Source organism: Miniopterus natalensis, chromosome 2, assembly GCF_054644295.1.
Source record: "Miniopterus natalensis isolate mMinNat1 chromosome 2, mMinNat1.hap1, whole genome shotgun sequence".
NCBI lineage: Eukaryota > Metazoa > Chordata > Mammalia > Chiroptera > Miniopteridae > Miniopterus > Miniopterus natalensis.
Window position 1 is genome coordinate 183,483,948 of NC_142082.1, and position 18,649 is coordinate 183,502,596.

An 18,649-nucleotide genomic window follows, 5' to 3' on the forward strand; every position below is an offset into this window, starting at 1 on the left:
AGGTAGAGAACCTATTATACATGATTTGGGATTTTTCTATAAGGAAGACTGTCCCTTCTCCCCATTTATTTATTTGATCATCCATTTATATCAGTATAGACTAATGGATATTTATTTTATCCTTTGGATTATAATACAAAACTGTCATTACTTATTTTGTTGTTCAAACTGTTCCTACTTTGACCACTGGGAGCTCCTTCACGTTGCTGCCTGAGTCCTTTAGACATGGTCTCATCCAGTTCCTGTGCCCTCTTCCCAGCACCTCCTTACTTTCTAGCTCTATAGGACGCTCCAGGCTCATCTGCCCTGCAGCCCCAGGCCTACAACCTGCCATTTCTCCAGTGGCGGCTCGGGTTCCTTTTAGTGGAGAATGGTATTTAGAAACCAAGATCTGGGTGCTGGGTGTGCTTGCTGTACTGAAGTGTCACTGTCCCCAGGCCCTCTCAGTGGACAGAGCCAGGCAATACATATATGTGTGTACTAATCCATGTACACACACATATCTAGAATTAGTTCTCCATTGTGTGTGTACGTGTGTACACAGAGACAGTAAAATAAACATGAATTCACACTAACATCTCCAACTCTAACCCACACCCAACTAGTCATTTCTCTCCTTTTTAACCATCATTTCTATTCCTAACATTGCTCAGCTACTAAGCATAGATATTCTGTATCTGGTTCTAAATTAAACAATATCAAAGCTCACAATAAAACAGCTTATCTTTTTACTGTTCTCTGTTCTCTTTTTTGATAATTATTTCTGGTAACTATGCAAATTATAATAGCAAAAAAATCAAGGTTTAGCAATTGACAAAACATTACAGTTTTTACTTGGAAATTAAAGACTGGGTTGAGCAGCAGTTAAGCAAATGGTGCCCCCTCCCCAGTGGGACTGAGAGGAGGCAGAGAGGCTAACAGAACAGCTGAGGCTCTAGCCAGAGGCCGGCACACATTTCCTTAAAGGACCAGTTAGTAAATATTTTAGGCTTCAGAGGCCTATATTCCCCAATTTAAGCAATTTTGGGAATATCTACAGGACAATGGCTTGGCTATCAGCCCACAATAAATCCCTCGGCTATCAGACCACAAAGATGAACATAATGATACTTCCAGCATTTATTGAAGGCTCGCTCTGTGCTAGGTACTAATTATTTTGATCCGTGTTAATTCATTTCATCCTCACAATAGCCTGGAGATACATCCTATGTATGCAGCCAACCAGGGGTGATGAGATGTAAACCCCTGCTAAAATTTGGGTTAAAAACGCAGCTGTCTTCATTCCTTGTCAGTTCCAGAGCTCTGAACTGAACCGTGGCAGACTACTAGTAATCATTTCTGAGCTTCCCTGGTAGCTGGTAAAGGACATGCAACTAAATTCTAGCCAACAGGACCTGAGCAGAGTGATGGGCACCACCCCCAGATTTTGTCTGTAACAGGACGGGCACTTGTTTTCCGGGGTGTCTGCTCTCTTCCCATTGATGGGAAAGGCCACGAACTGGAACAGCCACTTTGGACACTGAGGTAAAAGCCACACATGAGAGCAACAAAATAAATCCCTTGGTCAACCCTGCACAGCTACCTCTGAACTGCTGATGAGAAATAACGTCTATCTCGGTTAAACAACTATATTTCAGGGTTGTCACAGCAGCTTGGCCTGTATCCTAACTGGAACATTTTGAACACACACCCTTCCTGTCATAGTAAGCACACTGCAAAATCACGTAAATCATACTTACCTCAGGAGAAGCATGAGAGGCAAAGAAGTCCTCCTCCTTTTGCGTAGGGGACAAAGGTGGAGTCACACAACTATCCAGCCACAGCTAGAACAAAACATGGAGGACTGTTTAGCCTTTCCCCTGGCTTTGAGGGTTCTATTTCATACTCTCCGCTCCCTTTCTAGAAACCTGTTTGCTCAAGATTGATACTTTCCATTATTGTAAAAACAGTAACAGGCCTGCACAGGGCCCCCGAGCACGCTTCAGGAACAGGTGAATCCAGCAACTGCTCGCAGATCCTGAGGACGCCACAGCCCTTTCTGAACAGGGTAGATCAAGGGCCCCAGACCTCAGTGCAGGTCCCAGCCTACAGTCCAGCCTCCTCGCCTGGGACCCCTTATCTGCAAATCCATGCACTCGCCACAACCTACTTGTAACCCCAAATCAATTCTCGGGCTCGTGGTCCTTCACCGATACGCGCGGAGCAGCAAAGGACCCGATCCGGGTCCCTGACGCGCTCGTTCCCAGCCGAGATGACCCTGCGACACTCCGCCTTTTCCCAGCGCATAGTGTACACAAGTGTCCTGCTCGTGGGCTATTGAGCGCCACGTGTTCACATATTTGAGCTTTGTAGGTGAAATGCTCAAATATGTGGCCCGCGGCACGCGAGGCTCTGATGCGCCGCCAGAGAAAAGTTTTATTCAGGCCCAGCTGCAGCGCTGCCGGCGAGGCGGATGTGCGGTCACAGTGCGCATTCAACGGCGCGTCTCAGCAGACGCGGTAAACAAGGTCAGGTATCGACCGGCGACGAAAGCGTGGCCGGGGGAGGCGGCTGCCCGCGGACTTGCCCGGGCGGGTCGGCAGCGCTCGTGCGGGCCTCGCGGCCCGGGAGCGAGCTGCCGCGAGCAGCGACAGTGCCCGGACAGTGCCCGGACGTCGTCCCCGCCGGCGGGGATCGCCGGAAAACTTCACTGTTTGCGGTAGGAACTACCTTTCCCAATGTTCGTCAGAAGGAGACTCGCGAACCCATGGGCTTACGTCACGCCGCCCTTACGTCACGCCGCCCTTACGTCTGTGCCGTCCTTATGCTAGTAACATGCTTACTTCATGCCACACTTACGTCAGTGCCGCACCTACGTCATGCCACGCGTACGTCATGCCGCACTTACGTCAGTGCCGTGCTTCCGCGTGGCCTGGGCGGCCAGGGACTTGACCCGGTCCCGGTAGAGCTGGGCCGCGCGGCTGTTGTACTTGGCGTTGGCGTCGCTGGTGGCGCAGCCGTGCTGGTGGAAGAAGGACGACTGCGGAGGAAGCACCGCATTACTAGCAATACTGCGGGGAACGCCACGCCACGAAGGGCTTGTGAAAATACTAGTGAAAACCAAAATGATGCGAACCACGGGAATTTTCAAATAAATTTTTCCTTGTAAAAGGGAATACCTTCTACACATGTAACATGAAAATTTTGGTAAAACTAGACGTGAGACTTGAATTACAAAATGAAGTAACTGGCCCTTTGCTTCTCCATTAAACCACCTCCGTCATTCTGTTATCTGAGGGGTCACTTTCCACTCAGGTCTACTTTTAATTCATGAGAAATCCATTTCAATTTGGATTTCTGACAAATTGGTTAGGAGCAATGCTAAGCTTCACCTTGTTCAGCACTATTTATTCATTAACAAACACAGCACAGGCAAGGTGATAAAATGCTTAAACAATCAGAGGAAGCTGATTCGAACTACCTTATAAGGCCCATGTACAGACATGGATTACAGAATTCATGTCTTAATTAAAGCAGGTATTCCAAAAACCTGTGTGAGCAACCGTTTCATTAACCCAATTTGATTACTATGGTATTAGGCAACCACATACCAGATCCTGTTCTGGGTTCTTTGGGCACCAACCCATTAAATCCTCACAGCAACACTATCAGAAGTCACTGTTACTATCTACACTTTGCAGATGGGGAAACTGAAGCTTAGAGTAGTTCAATAACTTGCCCAGTGTCACACAGGTGAGTGAGAGGCAGAGCTGGCATTCAACTGGAGCAGGATGGCTCCAACTCCACTGCTTTAAGTGGAATGACCAGTGACCCGGCCCTTCCCCACCCCTTTCTCCCACCTCTGCTGGCTGGAGACGAGAAAACTGCTCTGGACGTGGGTGGGGGACTCTGCAACCTTGGGAAGGTTTAGAAATAAGGACACACAAACTCAAACTCACAGTATTAAGTTTTGGAACAAGTCCATGAACATCGTGATAATGGGCATGGGTTTCTAATAAGATGCTTGAAATATTAAGGCGTGAATTCTTAATGGGACAAAATTGTTTCTTGGAAAGTGAAAAAAAAATCTTAGTTATTACAATGGTTTGTGGCCCTTCAATGCTCACCCCTACCAGACAAAATCATATTCCTTAGTATTTAATTTCTCTCACTAGGGAAAAATTAAATCCAATTTAAATGTAAAAGAATCTAATTTAAATTTATTTTTTCTGCTTAGGAAACAATAATGAGAAAAGGTTGAGAAACTAATACAAGGGAATCCAGTATTTTGAAAGCTACTATTTTAGTTTTACAATTTTAATTTTAAATATCAAATTGTTGATATAATTTTTATTTGAAATGTATACAGATTTGATTTCTTATACTTTCAATGTTTGACGGCACATCTATGGGAATTCTAGCTACTAAAAATCTACCATTTGGCCTTATAAATAGGGTAAAGGTAGTTTGGGTGATTTTGCTGGCTAGATTTGTAAGGCTGCCAATTTAGAGTTTGAGAAATCAGATATATTGAATTTATAAATGAAGTTTAAGATGTTTGAGAATCCTTAGTTAGGTTTGAAAGTAGGCTTTAAAAAAGTCTGCTCTTTTACAATTATAATTAAGTGACCACTTAATTGGTTATTTTTTTGCACAGAAATTACTAAGTTTATAAATTAATATATGATATTTATATACTGTATTTGAAAATTTGGAGAGTAGATTTTATTAAAAATTTGTAGATTTCATAAAATAGAATTCAGATGTAAGCCACTGTAAGCATTCATTCCATTCTAAGCACAAAAGTCACCCACATATATTAAAAAACTGTACTGTCATAAAGAATCCTCCCACTTCCTCCATATCACTGCTTCCTGTTTTAATTTTCTTGGAAGCACTATCATCATCTGTTAGGTTCTCGCTTATTTGCTCCTTTAGTGACTTTCTGTCTCTGCCTCTGGGAAGGGATCTCATTTGTCTTGTACATCACGACTAGCATCTATCCCAAAGCTTCGTGTTTAATAGATTTTTGGATAAATAAGTCAATCGGGTCATCCAACTCCAAAGCCCCTCAGGTCTTTCTGTACCCAACAGGGCCTCCCAAACAGTGGAACACACATTTATCCAGAAGGAAAACAAGTCTAAGATGAACTTACTGCGTTAGCATTTCCTCCAACTTGCATGCATCGCAGCTGGAACCAAGACCAGTTAGAATCCAACTCTGTAGATCTAAACGGAAAGAACATTCTTAAATGTCAATCCTTTTATTCCCCCAAATCAAGCCACTAAACTTTTGAGAACAAGATTTCCTTGATCTTCAGGATCCTGAGGAATTCTAAGTGTGTGTTAACAGTGACACATGCTTCCAGGATGCTGGGACTCCAAAGTGTGTGACTGCTGGTACAGTAGCTCCTGGACCCTCATCCTTCCTAGAAGCCAAGGCTCTGATGGCCAACCACCTGTCCCCTCCACGCCCGACCACAGGCAAGCCACGCCAGGCCACACCAGGCCAGTAGAGCTTCTGCTGCGCTGACTCCAGCCGGCCATATCCTCAGGGAATGGCTGTTTGAACAACTCTGACTGCCTCACATTCTTAGTGGGTCATGATCTAAAATTTGATAATGTGTCTCAGAATAGGTGTTCTGTTTGGATTTTTTCAGGGGTCCAGTCTGATACCTAGTAGGACCCTGCAGGATGCTCATCATTTCACCATCAGGTGGAGGGACCCACCCACCATCACCACAGAGAGGAAGGGAAGAGATCGCAGGAGTGAACGCTCTTGACGTGAAACCTCAGGTGCCTGCCTCCCACCCCACATCTTGTGCCCTCCTTACCTGAAACCGAAGATCACCTCAGAGCAAAGCAAAGACAGTAAGTGTATTTCCCAACAATAAAGTCCACCAAGTGATCAATGTAAAGCAAGACAGGACAGCACATAATGTTGGAAGTCTTTACATGGAATTGACAGATACGAGCAAAAGCAAGACTACCGCGAATTCCACAACAACTCACCCCACACTAACTGTAAAGGAATGTGGACATGTCAGAATGGGCATAGGTAGAATATCCTTCACAAAATGGGCTCTTCCTCTTACTCATTTCTATTCCTATTTGTATCATTTAACCTTTGTGAATGTTAGGATGTTATTTTGAAGCCAACAGCTGCCTTAAGATTAATAATGATACTAATATATATTCTTATTACATATACATATGACATTTACTTCATGATGGTATAAAAAGTAAAAATTAAACCGTACTTTATAAGAAACATATTTCCCAAAGACAACAATAAATCTCCTTTTAGAATTTGAATACCAAGCAAGGTGATGAAATTATAATCTTGTTCTAAAATCCCTTCTCTGAAAGATCTTGCTTAGTCACGTTATCATGACCCCCTCCCCCACAGACTGGGTTAGGTGCCATCCCCTCCCCATTTGTCACTGGGTGGCAGTTAACAGCAATCTCTGGGGACAGACTGAGAGAGTACAAACCTCAGCTCAGCTGCATGACCTTGGAGAAGTTACTTAACTTCTCTGAGCCTTACTTAGTTCATCTGCAAAGTAGGTACAATTATAGGATTATCTATTTCGCTCCTGTAGAAATTAAGCTAATATTTGAAAAGTGCTTGGCTCATGGTAAACACCATATGGCTAAAGTTCTCACCGTCACCATCACCATCATCATGGTAACCCTGTTACGCTGTGTTACAGGCAAGCTCCAGAGGACAGGCGTGTCCCATGTTTTCCTCTCACACTCCTGGCACAGGCGCATAATCAGTGCCTGACTTAAACTATGTCCTAAAATGGAAGCAACAAATCCTCAGACTTGCTGATCTGCCTTACAACTTCTATTCCTAAACTATCTTTAAAAAAATGAAGTCAAACATTTTTTATATATTTCTTAGAAATAAAGATAAAAAACTAATCGTCCTTGAGCTGAGCTGACAGGGACTCTCTCACACACGGGAATTTGAAACAAAGGCTGTGGTGATGACGGCCTCTGAGTCTAGGCAACCTTGGGAAGAAGCTGGAATCTCCCTGGCGCCCGTTCTGGCACGAGGAGGTGACTCACTGTGGGTTATTTCTTATCTTTAATTTAGATTAGGAGATGGTGAAAGGTAAGAGAGTCTGAGTGCTAAGAAAAAAGCAAGCAGCAAAAGTATGAGAAGGTAAAGAACTAGTGTCACTTCAGCTCCTGTTAACCAGCCATGTAAAGGAGAAATAAGCTTCCCACAGCCTCCATAATCCTTAGGAGTCAAGATACAATGTTCTCTCCAATAACCTGGTATTTGTAATTTTTTAATCAGTAAAAAATATTCAAAGAACAGCCCTCCACCTCTTAAAAAAATAAAAAAGCTACTGAGTACCCTTATTTATCATCCTTGGCTTTGTCTTGCCCAAATCCTAGCTGCTGCCCTCTAAAAAGGAATTTTTAAGTTGTTTTTTAATCATTTATAAGCACTGTGATTCATACAGTTATATTTATCTGACTTTTAGGAGACTAGTGATTAAACTTGCAAGAGTCCCAAGAGACACTGCTGTCCAGCCTCACCAGACTCCAGGTCAGTCCTTCCCTCAACCAAGGAACACGTCAGAAAACCACCTCATTTCCTGGGAGGGTTTAAACTGCCAGTGTGCTCTAGCGGTGAGGAAAAGGGAGGGCCCGATTATAAAGGGCAGGGCTTGGCTGGGACAAACAGGAAGGCACAGCAAAGCAAGAGAGACAACCAGTTACGTTGCCTCGAGTCCAGCTTTCCTGGGCTCTGGGCAGGGCAGGCTGCCACGTTCACTGGAAACAACTGATCTGGGGGTGTGAGAGATGTAAATTAAAAATAAACTTGCCCTGGCAACTAAATCCCTCAATATTTAAAAAAGAGGCAAGGACAGGATAGTGAATTCAAAATATTCTGAGGCCAGCAGCTAAGAAAAGAGAAAAGAAGACAAGAAACTGGCCGATACTCTAAAACCAAAGAACATACAAAAGAACCCCCTTTTCTAGATCTCTACCTATGGAGTAGATGGCTATAAATATTTAGCACGTCGGGCCTTTGCAGATTGATTTGTGAGAAAAGAACTCAGGAAAGCGCATCAGGAAAGTTTTTTAAAATATATTAAGAAAACTGTGTTGCTATTTTTACTATTTAGTTTTTGTGCTATCACACAAAATACCTCATTATGAGTTATAAGACGTGGTCCTTTAGGAACCAATGCTCTTTACAGTAATTGCGTTCTGACAATGGTCCTTAAGTCAATATATGATAAAATTGCTTGCCACAATTCCAAATAGCCTGCCTGCCTACCTGGTTCCTTCCCTGGGAAAAGAAGTGGCTTCCAAGCCCTGAGCCCCACTGAAATCCTTTTATTATTTCTTATATTATTTCAATTTCTTCCACCTCACACCAGGACACTTGCCACCTCCCACTGGACTGTGGGGCTGTGTGTGTCCAGAGTGGGCACCTTCTCTCATGCACACAAAGGCCCACCCAGGCTACTACCATGCCAGCATCAAAGCGAAAGGCAGGAACTTGTGAGAATGAGCCCACCACAGACCATGACTTCAGATGAAAAGAGAAGAATGACGTTCATATTATACGAGTTTGAAACTGCCACTAAAATTCATACAAAAACATCACTCAGGCTTTGCAGTATTAGTGGCCTGGGAGCCAGGGCTGTACAATTATGCAGGAACTGTGACATTAGCTCTCCACCTGATGGGGTGTAGGGCGGACCCACAGCACCCGAACCTCCTTCTATGGTGAGTATCTCAGCGGGACTCCTTTGTACTGCGAAGTTATTAGAAGATCACAAAGGGAAAGGAAATACTGCCTCAGACTCTCCACTCTGACTCTTCCCCACGGCCTCGTGTCTCTGGCACAGAGCTCCATATAACAGTAACCAAATAGAAAAGAACTCATTTCCCAGTTTACTTACTTATCTAACTTAAATCTCCATAACTCATAACCAACCTCTCATTTTACTTGATGTCAAAGAAACAAAGGAAAAAAGGGAAAGAGCCCCATGTGACAGTCATCCCTCCCATCCCCCACGGGGACAGATTCACCTACCGAATGAAACTCAAGTGAACACCAAGTGATCGGTGTGTCCCTGAGCAGTCGATGCAAAGAAACACCCCATAGGTTATGCTTGCCCAGCTGGGATTTTTGGCACCACAATCAAAACACACCTGAAAGAAAATTTAAAAAATCGATTATTAATTACTTTATTTTAGCCAAATGAGCTCTCCCATAGGACACAGTTACGTAACTCAGCTTGAAAGCTGCTTAACCTTTACAATTTAAACTGGGTAATAGAAACTATCTCATCTAGATTTTTAAAACTTCAAACTGCCCTGGTCGGGTAGCTCAGTTGGTTAGAGAGTCATGCTGATATGCCAAGGTTTCGAGTTGAACCTCGGGTCAGGGCACATACAAGAATCAACCAATGAATGCATAAATAAGTGGAACAACAAACTGAGGTTTCTCCCCACCAAAGTCAATAAAAAAATAAAACCTTCAAATTTTCATTTATTTTATTATTATTACAATATTACTATAGTTTATTAAGTATATATTAATAGGATTATATTAACGTAACACATTAATCACACAGTATATTATGTAATATTACAAACCTATTATAACTGTGCAGAGTGGGTAGTGAAGGGAACTCAGACGTGTGTATCATCTTAACCATTGCCTATCCTTGAAGCATCAACAGGGTTCCTACCAGTCAGGTAAATGAACACTAGCCAGGGAGGCCCCTGCTGAGAATACTCAAGGCCTTATGTCCCCTGGACAGTGGCCCGTACCAGATGGCATGCATTGTACACACTTGTCAGCCAGAGGAGGAGAGTGTGGCGGCCAGACTTCAGGGTGCCCCCAATGATCCTCTTCTCCTGGTGTTCACACTCTTGTGTAATCACACCCTCACTTTTCCAGGGTGGTCTGTGGACCATCATATGGAAGAAATGCTACATGTCACTTCCAGACTAGGCTGTAAAAGATGCTGTGACTTCCTTCCACTCTCTTGCTCTCTCGCTCTGGGGGAAGCCCGCTGCCGTGTCTTGAGGACACTCGGGAAGCCTAGTGGAGGGCTCAAGTGGGGAGAAACTGAGGCCCTGAGTCCAACAGCCAGTGCGGAGCGGGGCCGGCTGACCACTGCGTGAGCACGCCTGGGAGGGGAAAGCCCAGATTTCAGATGACGGCAGCGTCATGGGACCCCAAGCCTTCCTTCCTCAACACTGACTCAAGTCAACATTCTTCATCTGATAACAGGAGCGCAAAAGTACTTTAAAATATGCAGCGCTTGTCATGGAAATGAACACAATATGAGAACAACAGGATAGTAACAATCCCACTAATAGGAGAACTGTTTTTAATTTTTTTCCAGAAAAAAAAGCACTCATATTTTAGATACACTTTAGAGGCAGAGCCACCTATGTGAAGACTGTCCCAAGTATAGTCATCAAGAAAGACCTGGCTTCTGGCCTTTTGAGGGCAACACAAGAGCGAAAACGAGCGGGTTTTCCAAAGCCCCTCACCACACAGGCTCACGTTAGGCATACATGAATCGTGGGGGTGCAGTGACAACTGACAAGAAAGGTACCTGCCATTCATTTCAGTGGTGCTGGTGCCAGACATGGGGCAGGCACTGAGGTATTAAGAAGTAGGTGGCATCACTGATTCCACATACACTTGCTGAACCCCCACCCCCTGCCAGGCACATGCTGGCCTTTGGGAGAGAAGGACATGGAAATTCAGATCCCTGTGGTAACAGCCATCAGAGTGAGGAATCTCCTTCCATGGGACTAGTCATGCCAAAGGCGCTGTCCCTCTGCAAGAGGCCATTTGTAATTCTCACTTACTCAGAGGATAGTTGTGTATGTGCATACAATCAGTATGTACCTGGTGCACACAAAGTGGACGTACAGAGGTGTTTCAGTGGGTGTGCTCAGAGCCCACAGACTAACAGTTTAGTGGGCAAGTCAATTAGTTACAAGGTTGAATCTTAGCAAGTGAGGACAGGATGCAAAAAGTTTCCTAGATAGGATCCAAGAGGCATTTGGGATCTCAAGAAGAGTCTAGAAGGGTAGTAAGTGGCAAAAGCATGTGCAGGAAATGGCCCCATGGACAGAGGTGACAGCAGAGACCAGGTGTGCATAGCCCAGAGCAGGCAAGTCTGAGAACTGCTGCCAAGGTGGCCAAAAGGCTGGCTACAAGAAAGAACAGTGGGGTTTCTGTCGACTTCAGCATCCTCCTGGCCCACCACCTGAGATTAGGAATTGCTAGGATGTAGCTCCATGACGGTGGGGCCCAGTCTATTTGGCCAGCTGAGCTGAGCACCCAGCCCGGCACAAAGTGGCATTATGCGCAATCACAGGTAGTGGGGCAGTTTGGAGGGTGGAAGAGCAATGAGTTAGGGCTGGGACCTGTGGGACTGGGGGTCTAACGAGTTGGGGTTGGGAACTGTGGGACTGGGGGTCTAATGAGTTGGGGCTGGGACCTGTGGGATTGAGGTGAGGAGCAGTTAGAAATACAAGTCTGGCCCGGATGGGCATAGCTCAGCAGTTGAGTATCGACCTAGGATCCAGGAGATTGAGGTTTGATTCCCGGTCAGGGCACATGCCTGGGTTGCGGGCTCGATCCCCAGTAGGGGGTGTGCAGGAGGCAGCCGATCAATGACTTTCAACATTGATGTTTCTATCTCTCTCTCTCCCTCTCACTTCCTCTCTCTGAAATGAATAAAAAGATATATTTTTTTAAAAAGAGAAAAGAAATACAAGTCTGGCTTACAAACACCGCCTTGGTTCTCCTGCTGGACATGAGACTGCGCTTTGTTTTGATATGCTATCCCCAACCAAAGCTGAAACACACTTTTCTAAGCAGACTATCAATTATCATGGTGACGAAAATGAAATAGGTTTTTTTCTGTTTTTTTAAATCCTTACCTGAGGATATTTTTCCATTGCTTTTTTTTTTTTTCAGAAAGAGTGGAAGGAGAGAGAGAGAGGGGGGAGGGAGAAAAACACCAATGTCAGAGAGACACTTCAATTTGTTGCTTCCCTTACCAGAGCTGGGGATCAAGCCTGCAACCAAGGTATGTGCCCTTAGGCCGGAAATCGAACCCTGGACCCTTCAGTCCATAGGCCGATGCTCTGGCCAGTGCTCTAGCAGATGCCCAAACCGGCTAGGGCAAGAAATAGTTTTAACAAACTGTTTGTTTTGCCGAATGATGAGAATAATTGCTATAGAAATAATAGCTAATATTGACTGTTTACTCCCTGTCAGGCACTGTTGTTGGCCAACTGAATCTTTCTAACAACCCTACCAAAGGTACTGTTATTACCCTTTGGGGCCAGCTTCCAGGGTGTGTGTGTGATCTGTGTGGTCCCACAGGGCCACACACTCAGAAGGGCCCATGGTTGGTTAATGCTCTGCTGGCTCATCCTGAAATTCTTAATTTCCAACGAGGACCCTGCGTTTCATTCTGCATTCCCCAAAATTATGTAGTGTGGTTTTGATCCCCATTTTAGAGAAAACTAAGGAAATACGAAGTATCACAGCTAAGAAATGGTACCTCGGGGACTGGAAGCCAGGCAGTCGGCATGGGGGCCTGTTCTCCACCCCTTCACCACACTGCCTCTCGCGTGGCCAGGCAGCCCTTTACCCATCCTTCGTCTCCTGGACTATCCACTCCCTGAAGGCAGGGGCCTGTCTCTTTGTTGTGGGTACATCAGTGTACCCCCCAATGCTCAGCACAGGGCCCAGCACGCTGCACGCGCTGAATCACTCAAGCAATCAGTATAAAACCAAGGAACAGCACAGCTTCCAGGAAAGATTCCGCAAACTAGAAAACTGACCCTTAGGAGTTCTAACCTTGGGTCCAGAGTAATGGTCATCACACACGAAAGGGAGAAACTGGACACCACATTCTGAAAGCAAACCGAGTTGTTTTTCTTCACCTCCCTTTCCTGTCTCATGTATCCTAGAGCTGCTTTTTAGAACCCCACTTTGAAAATGCTTATTGTCACCCAACTCTTCCACATCATTAAAACTAGTTTTCATCTTTGTTCAGGTCACCATTTCTTACTAACAATCATATAAAATGTCTTAATCAAGAAATGTAGCATGATACTGTGGAACATTACCAGAAAACATTTTTGCTCAATGCTTTTATTAACATAAAAGCATTACAGAACATAAAATGTTCCATAGATGTGCTGTGCATAAAAAATAAATAAATAAATAAATAAATAAATAAATAAACAAACAGCTGACATGTATTGAAGGCTAGTATATGGGGGTACTACTCGAACTGCTTTTCTCAGATGTTCTCATTCAATCCTCACAATAACCCTCTGAGTTAGGTCCTGCTCACATCCCATTTTCAGATGAGGAAAATAAAGCACAAAGTAAGTGTTCAAGTAACCTGCCCAAGGTGACATAGTTAGAAAGCAGCAGGGTCTGGGTAACAATTTACAAGCCCATCCATCTATGTCCCTGAGTAGAAATACACTGACTTTTTGTTTGTTTGTTTTAAATATATCTTTACTGATTTCAGTGAGAGAGGAAGAGAGAGGGAGGGAATTGAAACATCAATGATGAGACAGTCATTGATCGGCTGCCTCCTGCATGCCCGACTGGGGATCGAGCCTGCAACCCGGGCATGTGCCCTGACCAGGAATCAAACCTCCATCTCCTGTATCCTAGGCCAACGCTCAACCGCTGAGCCATGCCCGGCCGGGCTGACTTATTTCAAAAGGGCACACTTCCTTTGATGAATTCCATCAAGGAGAATACAGTGTTTGCGTTATGTTTCTGTGATAAAGCAGACACCAAAAAATACCGTTTCTACACCGCTAACTGCAGGTCCGAATGTTGTCTAGATCCTCAGGAACCACTCTGTATTAACAGATGACTCTAAAATGGAAAACTGAGAAAACAGCAAAGAAACTGGTCCTGGAGAATCCTTGAAGCCTTCCTTTCTCCTCCTGACTTTCCCTACCTTCGTCAGACATCGCTTCCAACACACTGTTTCCCTTCTCACTCCTTGTGAGGCTGTTCCACCATCACAGCTAAGTTTTGTAAAGCTCAGGACCTTCCAGTGCCATCGTGTCACGGCTCATGACCATGCTCCTGAACAGCTGTTTACTCTGGAGGTGATGACGGGGCCCAGACAGAGCTGTGGCAGGAGCAGAGGAGAGAGTCCACGCTGACGGGACAGCCCTTTGCACTCTCCAGGTTCCACTCCGACCCGTGGCCCGGACCTGTGATCCTCAGGGGAGGGTGTCACCTTAGACCGACGCGTCACCACATCTCCAGCTAGTTTCTAAAAGTTGTAAAAGTCACGGTGGTGGTGGGGGGAGGGGTGGAAGAAAGGGTGGGGGCGGGGGGCAGGACAGCCTCTGGAGATGGGGAGGGGGGGGGGAAAAAGGAAAACCCCAATCTCCAAAAAGCCCCCAAGGGAAGGAAGGGAAAGGGTCTGTGCGGGGCTTTCTTAGAAGGAGAAAGGCGCTGGGAGCCATCGCACGGACCGCTTGGCAGCTCCGTGGGACAGGACCCGGAGGGACCCAGGGAAGCCACCAAGTCCAACAGGCACCCTGAGGAGCTTCAGGGGTGCGCCCGGCGGTGGGGAAGGCGCGAGCCCCGGCTCCCCAACGCCCAGCGCTGCCAGCTGGGGCTCTGGCCCCGCGCCTGCCTCCCAGCTGGGCCACAGGTGGGTCACTCGCGGGAGCCCGCGCGTCCTCCCCGCGCGCCCTCAGCACCGCCACGCTCGCCCCAGCTCCCGGGAGCCCACCGCGTCCACTCGCCTCCAAAGCCGCCCCGCCCCCGGGCACGCTCCCCCGCGCGGTGTCCGGGACCCACGAGCGTCCGCTCCCGGCCCTCAGGACCCCCCAGAGGCCCTCGCCTCTCGCTTCCCGCCCCCAGGACCCCCTGCGGCCCGCCCCCCCAGGGCCTAAGGTGCGCGTCCCCTTCCCCGCTCCTCCCCGGCTGAGGCTCGGGGGGGGAGGCGCGCGGTTCCGACCCAGGAGCGGCCCAGCGGCCGCGGCCGCCAGTGCGACGTGTCACAGGCCGGGCCGGCTCCTCCTCCCGCCGCCGCGGACACCGGCGTCGCGGGGGCGCCCGCGGGGTCGGGCCGGGATGCCGAGCAAGCCGCAGCACGCCCGGCGGCCGTTACCTTGTTGGTGGGCACCGAGCGGAGGCGCTTGAAGATGGTCAGGATGTCCTGCTTGCTGGGGTCCCCCATAGTCACCAGAGAACAGGGGCGCAGCTGCCCAGCCAACCGGGAAGGGCCGATCCCCAGCGGTTGCCACCTCCCGGAGCTTGACTACGGCCCAGGGGGCGTGGCTGCGCGTGACGACCAGGCCCCGCCCCTCGAGGCCCCGACCACTGCCCCGCCCACAAGCCGGGGCGTCGGCGTCGGCGTCGGCGTAGGCGCCGCGCTGGGCTCGAGGGCCTCGCTTAGCGGGGCCACTGGTTCCGCCCACTCAAGCTCCGCCCCCTGACGCTGCACGCGCGTGCGCAGGAGGCTCGCGCGCCTTTTCCAGGTCCTCGGCCGCCGTTTGTGCAGGCGCGGTGGGTGGCGAGCCGGGCGGAGCGGGGTTCGCTCCCAGGAGCGCGGCCGTCGGAGGCCCGCCGTTTCGCCTGGTGCGCTGCCATTTCAGCGAGGGACTGCTGCTTCCTTGGCCAGGGTCTTCTCACCTGTCCCGTGAGTGCGGCAGAACCGGCCACTCCGAGGGGCGAAGGATGGCCTTGAGGGGAAAGGGCCTTGCCTCCGTTTGCAACGCCCGACTGAGGGAACTGCGGTCCACACGCCGGCTTTTCGTTAGTCCCCTAACTTTTTTTTTTTTTTTTTTTTTGCCCTGAGTGGGATCCTTTCCGCGCCGAAAACGGATTTTCTTAAGGTACCAGTTGGGTCTAAGGCCAGGGAGAAAGAGCGAGCGAGCAGCTGTCCTGAGGCAGGAGGTGCGCGGTCGGGACCGGTGAGGACGGCCGGGTGCCTGCGGCGGCCAGCCCCTCGCACTGCAGCGCCCCCTTCTTTGGTCGGCATTACCAGCCAGGAGGGCCTCCCCTTGAAGAGAGTTGCCTCTTTTGCGCCAGAAAATGTCGCCTGAGGTTGGGTGGTGCAGAGGAGGCTACCAGATTTTGGAGTCAAATGCAATACGTTGGCCCCAGGCCCAGTTCAGCCGCCTCCCCTCCTAGCTCTGTGGTCTTGGTCCTTGCTCGTCTCTGAAGCTTGGTTTGCGCATCTGTACAGTGGGGTGAGAGATGAAGAATGGGCGCTGAGCGCTGGGGGAGGGGGGGGCAGCTTCCCAGGAAGAGCCTTGGGCGTTGGTCTCCTTCTAGAGGCTGTGGTTAGACACCCTCGGGGGAAGCTGGAAACTTGCCAGGAACTTTTCCAAGGAAGGGGAAGTTCTTGACCTTCTGGAACAGTATCTATTTTTTTAAAAAAATTTTTTAATCCTCACCTGAGGATATTTTTTCATTGCTTTTCAAACGGGGGGGGGGGGGGGGCAGACATGGATTGGTTGCCTCCTGCTGGAGCCCTGACAGGGCGGGAGATGGAGCCTGCAACAGAGGTACGTGCCTTGGCCGGAGTTGGATCGGGGACCATTCAGTCCATGGGCTGCCGCTCTAAGCACTGAACCAAATGGGCTAGGGCAGTATCCCTCTCTTTTTGCAGACAGCTGTGACTGTTGGAAAGTTCTTCTTTCTATCGAGTCAAAGTATATACCCCTGTGTTTTGTGTCTGTTGAGACGGGTTTGACCTGAAACAGAACCCCTGGCATGTTCATAAGGAACAGTTATATCCTTTCTGATGAAAATGATGGTCCCATTTACTGTTTGGAGCTGAAATCTTACCAAGTTATGTATCAGATTAAGGCAGGGCATGTTTACTCAACTTTCCAACACAGATCACTAAGGAGAAGGGAAAAGGTACAACGAAGTGTAGACAGTGTCTACATTAACAGGCAGGCATAAGGGAAGGGGCATATATCATTACTGTCTTTTCTTTCACCTGCTTAAGTGTTCTTTACAGAACTTACTACCTCCTGATATTATAATATGTAAACATATCTGCCTCCCTTCAGTTGAATATAAATTTCATGAGATCAGATATGTTTGGTCTGCCTCCCTATGCGCAGCACCTAGGACAATGCCAGGCACACACAGTATGCATTCAGTAAAGATTTTTAGCTCTGGGCCCCCCAGCCCAAACTGTAAGCACAAGGTTACATCAGCCCACTGCGAAAGGAGTTTGAACCCTATGGTGCACTGAAGATAGAGCAATGACAAAACCAGAGTTTCACCTATATTGACTCAACCCCCACAAAGATCATCACTCCCAATATTGTAATGAGACAAGACTGGATAATCTACAAAATCATAACTTCTCTTGAGCCCCTCAGAGAGCTGAGATTGCAAAGCAATGAAGTAAACTGAATCGCAAGAGGGATAAGCCTCTCCAAAGAGATGGAACACAAGAACTCCCTCACCTTTGGCAGAGTGCAGGAGAAAGAAGTGGCTGCCATGCAAGTGGGCAAGAGAAAATCACCTAAAATTTTAATGAATTCTTAAAAGCCAAATGTGAACTAGCATGTCAGTTTGGAGTAGTTGGGGGCCTCAGATACAAAGGGAGTTTGCATTCACTCACAAGCTCTTTTCCATAAACCACCAGAATTCTTTCTTCACAAGAAAGATGGAGACAAGGGTGGAGAGGAAACCCCTTGTGAGGCAGGCATGCAACCATTGGGGAACAGGCACAAACTCCCACCTACCTTTCCTAATCTCCTAGAAAGCAAAAGCAGTAAACTCTACTTCAGGGTACAGGCAAAAATCCATTTCTGCCAGGAAGGAAGAGAAGCAAAACCCCATAATACCAAATCCAAAAGAGGATAGGAAATCCTCTAACTTTTAAAAGGGTAGACAAAATTTCATTGCTGCAGGGGGAAGGATAGAAGCAAAATCCCTCTATTGCTGGGGGAAGGTCAGGAAACACTTTGGACTCAGAATCCTATATCCATACCAAGCAGAGGTTTGCTACCACTGGAAGAGGGGGAGGAAAGCCCCAATCAAGACCAATCACAGGCACCATGCAGAAGTTTGCTGTAACCAGGAGGAGGGAAGGAATGTTGAGAAAGCCCCACCCCAAACCCCAGACCCACAAGGCCTAAGACCGAGGCTGGACCATGTCAACAGAGAACCTCCACTCACACATCCATGAGCATAGCACTAAGTAAAAAGCAGCAGTGGGCTACCACAGAGGGAGGGACAAGCGTGCCAGTAAATAGCTCTGGGCCCCCCAGCCCAAACTGTAAGCACAAGGTTACATCAGCCCACTGCGAAAGGAATTTGAACCCTATGGTGCACTGAAGATAGAGCAATGACAAAACCAGAGTTCCACCTATATTGACTCAACCCCCACACTAATGACCTGACAGAAGTGTGCCCATGTTCAAATGTAAATACTATTTACTTCAGTCTCTATTCCTCTATGTTAGAGTTTCTCAACCTCAGCATTACTGACATTTAGGGCTAGATAATTCTTTGTTGTGGGAACAAAATCACCCCTGGTGAGAACCACTATTTAGCATTCAATGTCTAGTTTTTTGTTTAATTATGTGGCACACAGAAGAGCAAGGAGAAACAACTCAGTGTCAAGGAATA

General features: G+C 47.5%; 1 protein-coding gene across 2 annotated transcripts in view; it reads right to left on the minus strand.

Annotated features, from left to right (window-relative positions):
• Positions 1-15,287, minus strand: part of ARFGAP3 (ARF GTPase activating protein 3) — a 42,038-nt gene extending 26,751 nt beyond the window's left edge. Inside the window, exons 1-5 of one of the 2 annotated variants that reach the window (XM_087814956.1) lie at positions 15,159-15,280; positions 9,047-9,165; positions 5,136-5,208; positions 2,888-3,019; positions 1,740-1,823 (exon numbers count right to left, since the gene is read on the minus strand). In XM_087814956.1, coding sequence (XP_087671082.1) covers positions 1,740-1,823; positions 2,888-3,019; positions 5,136-5,208; positions 9,047-9,165; positions 15,159-15,227 — 477 coding nt within the window. In that variant the 5' untranslated portion in view covers positions 15,228-15,280. Of the gene's footprint in view, positions 1-1,739; positions 1,824-2,887; positions 3,020-5,135; positions 5,209-9,046; positions 9,166-15,158 lie in introns of both variants that reach the window. The other variant, XM_087814957.1, reaches the window with a different exon arrangement.
• Between the last annotated feature and the right edge of the window lie 3,362 nt (positions 15,288-18,649).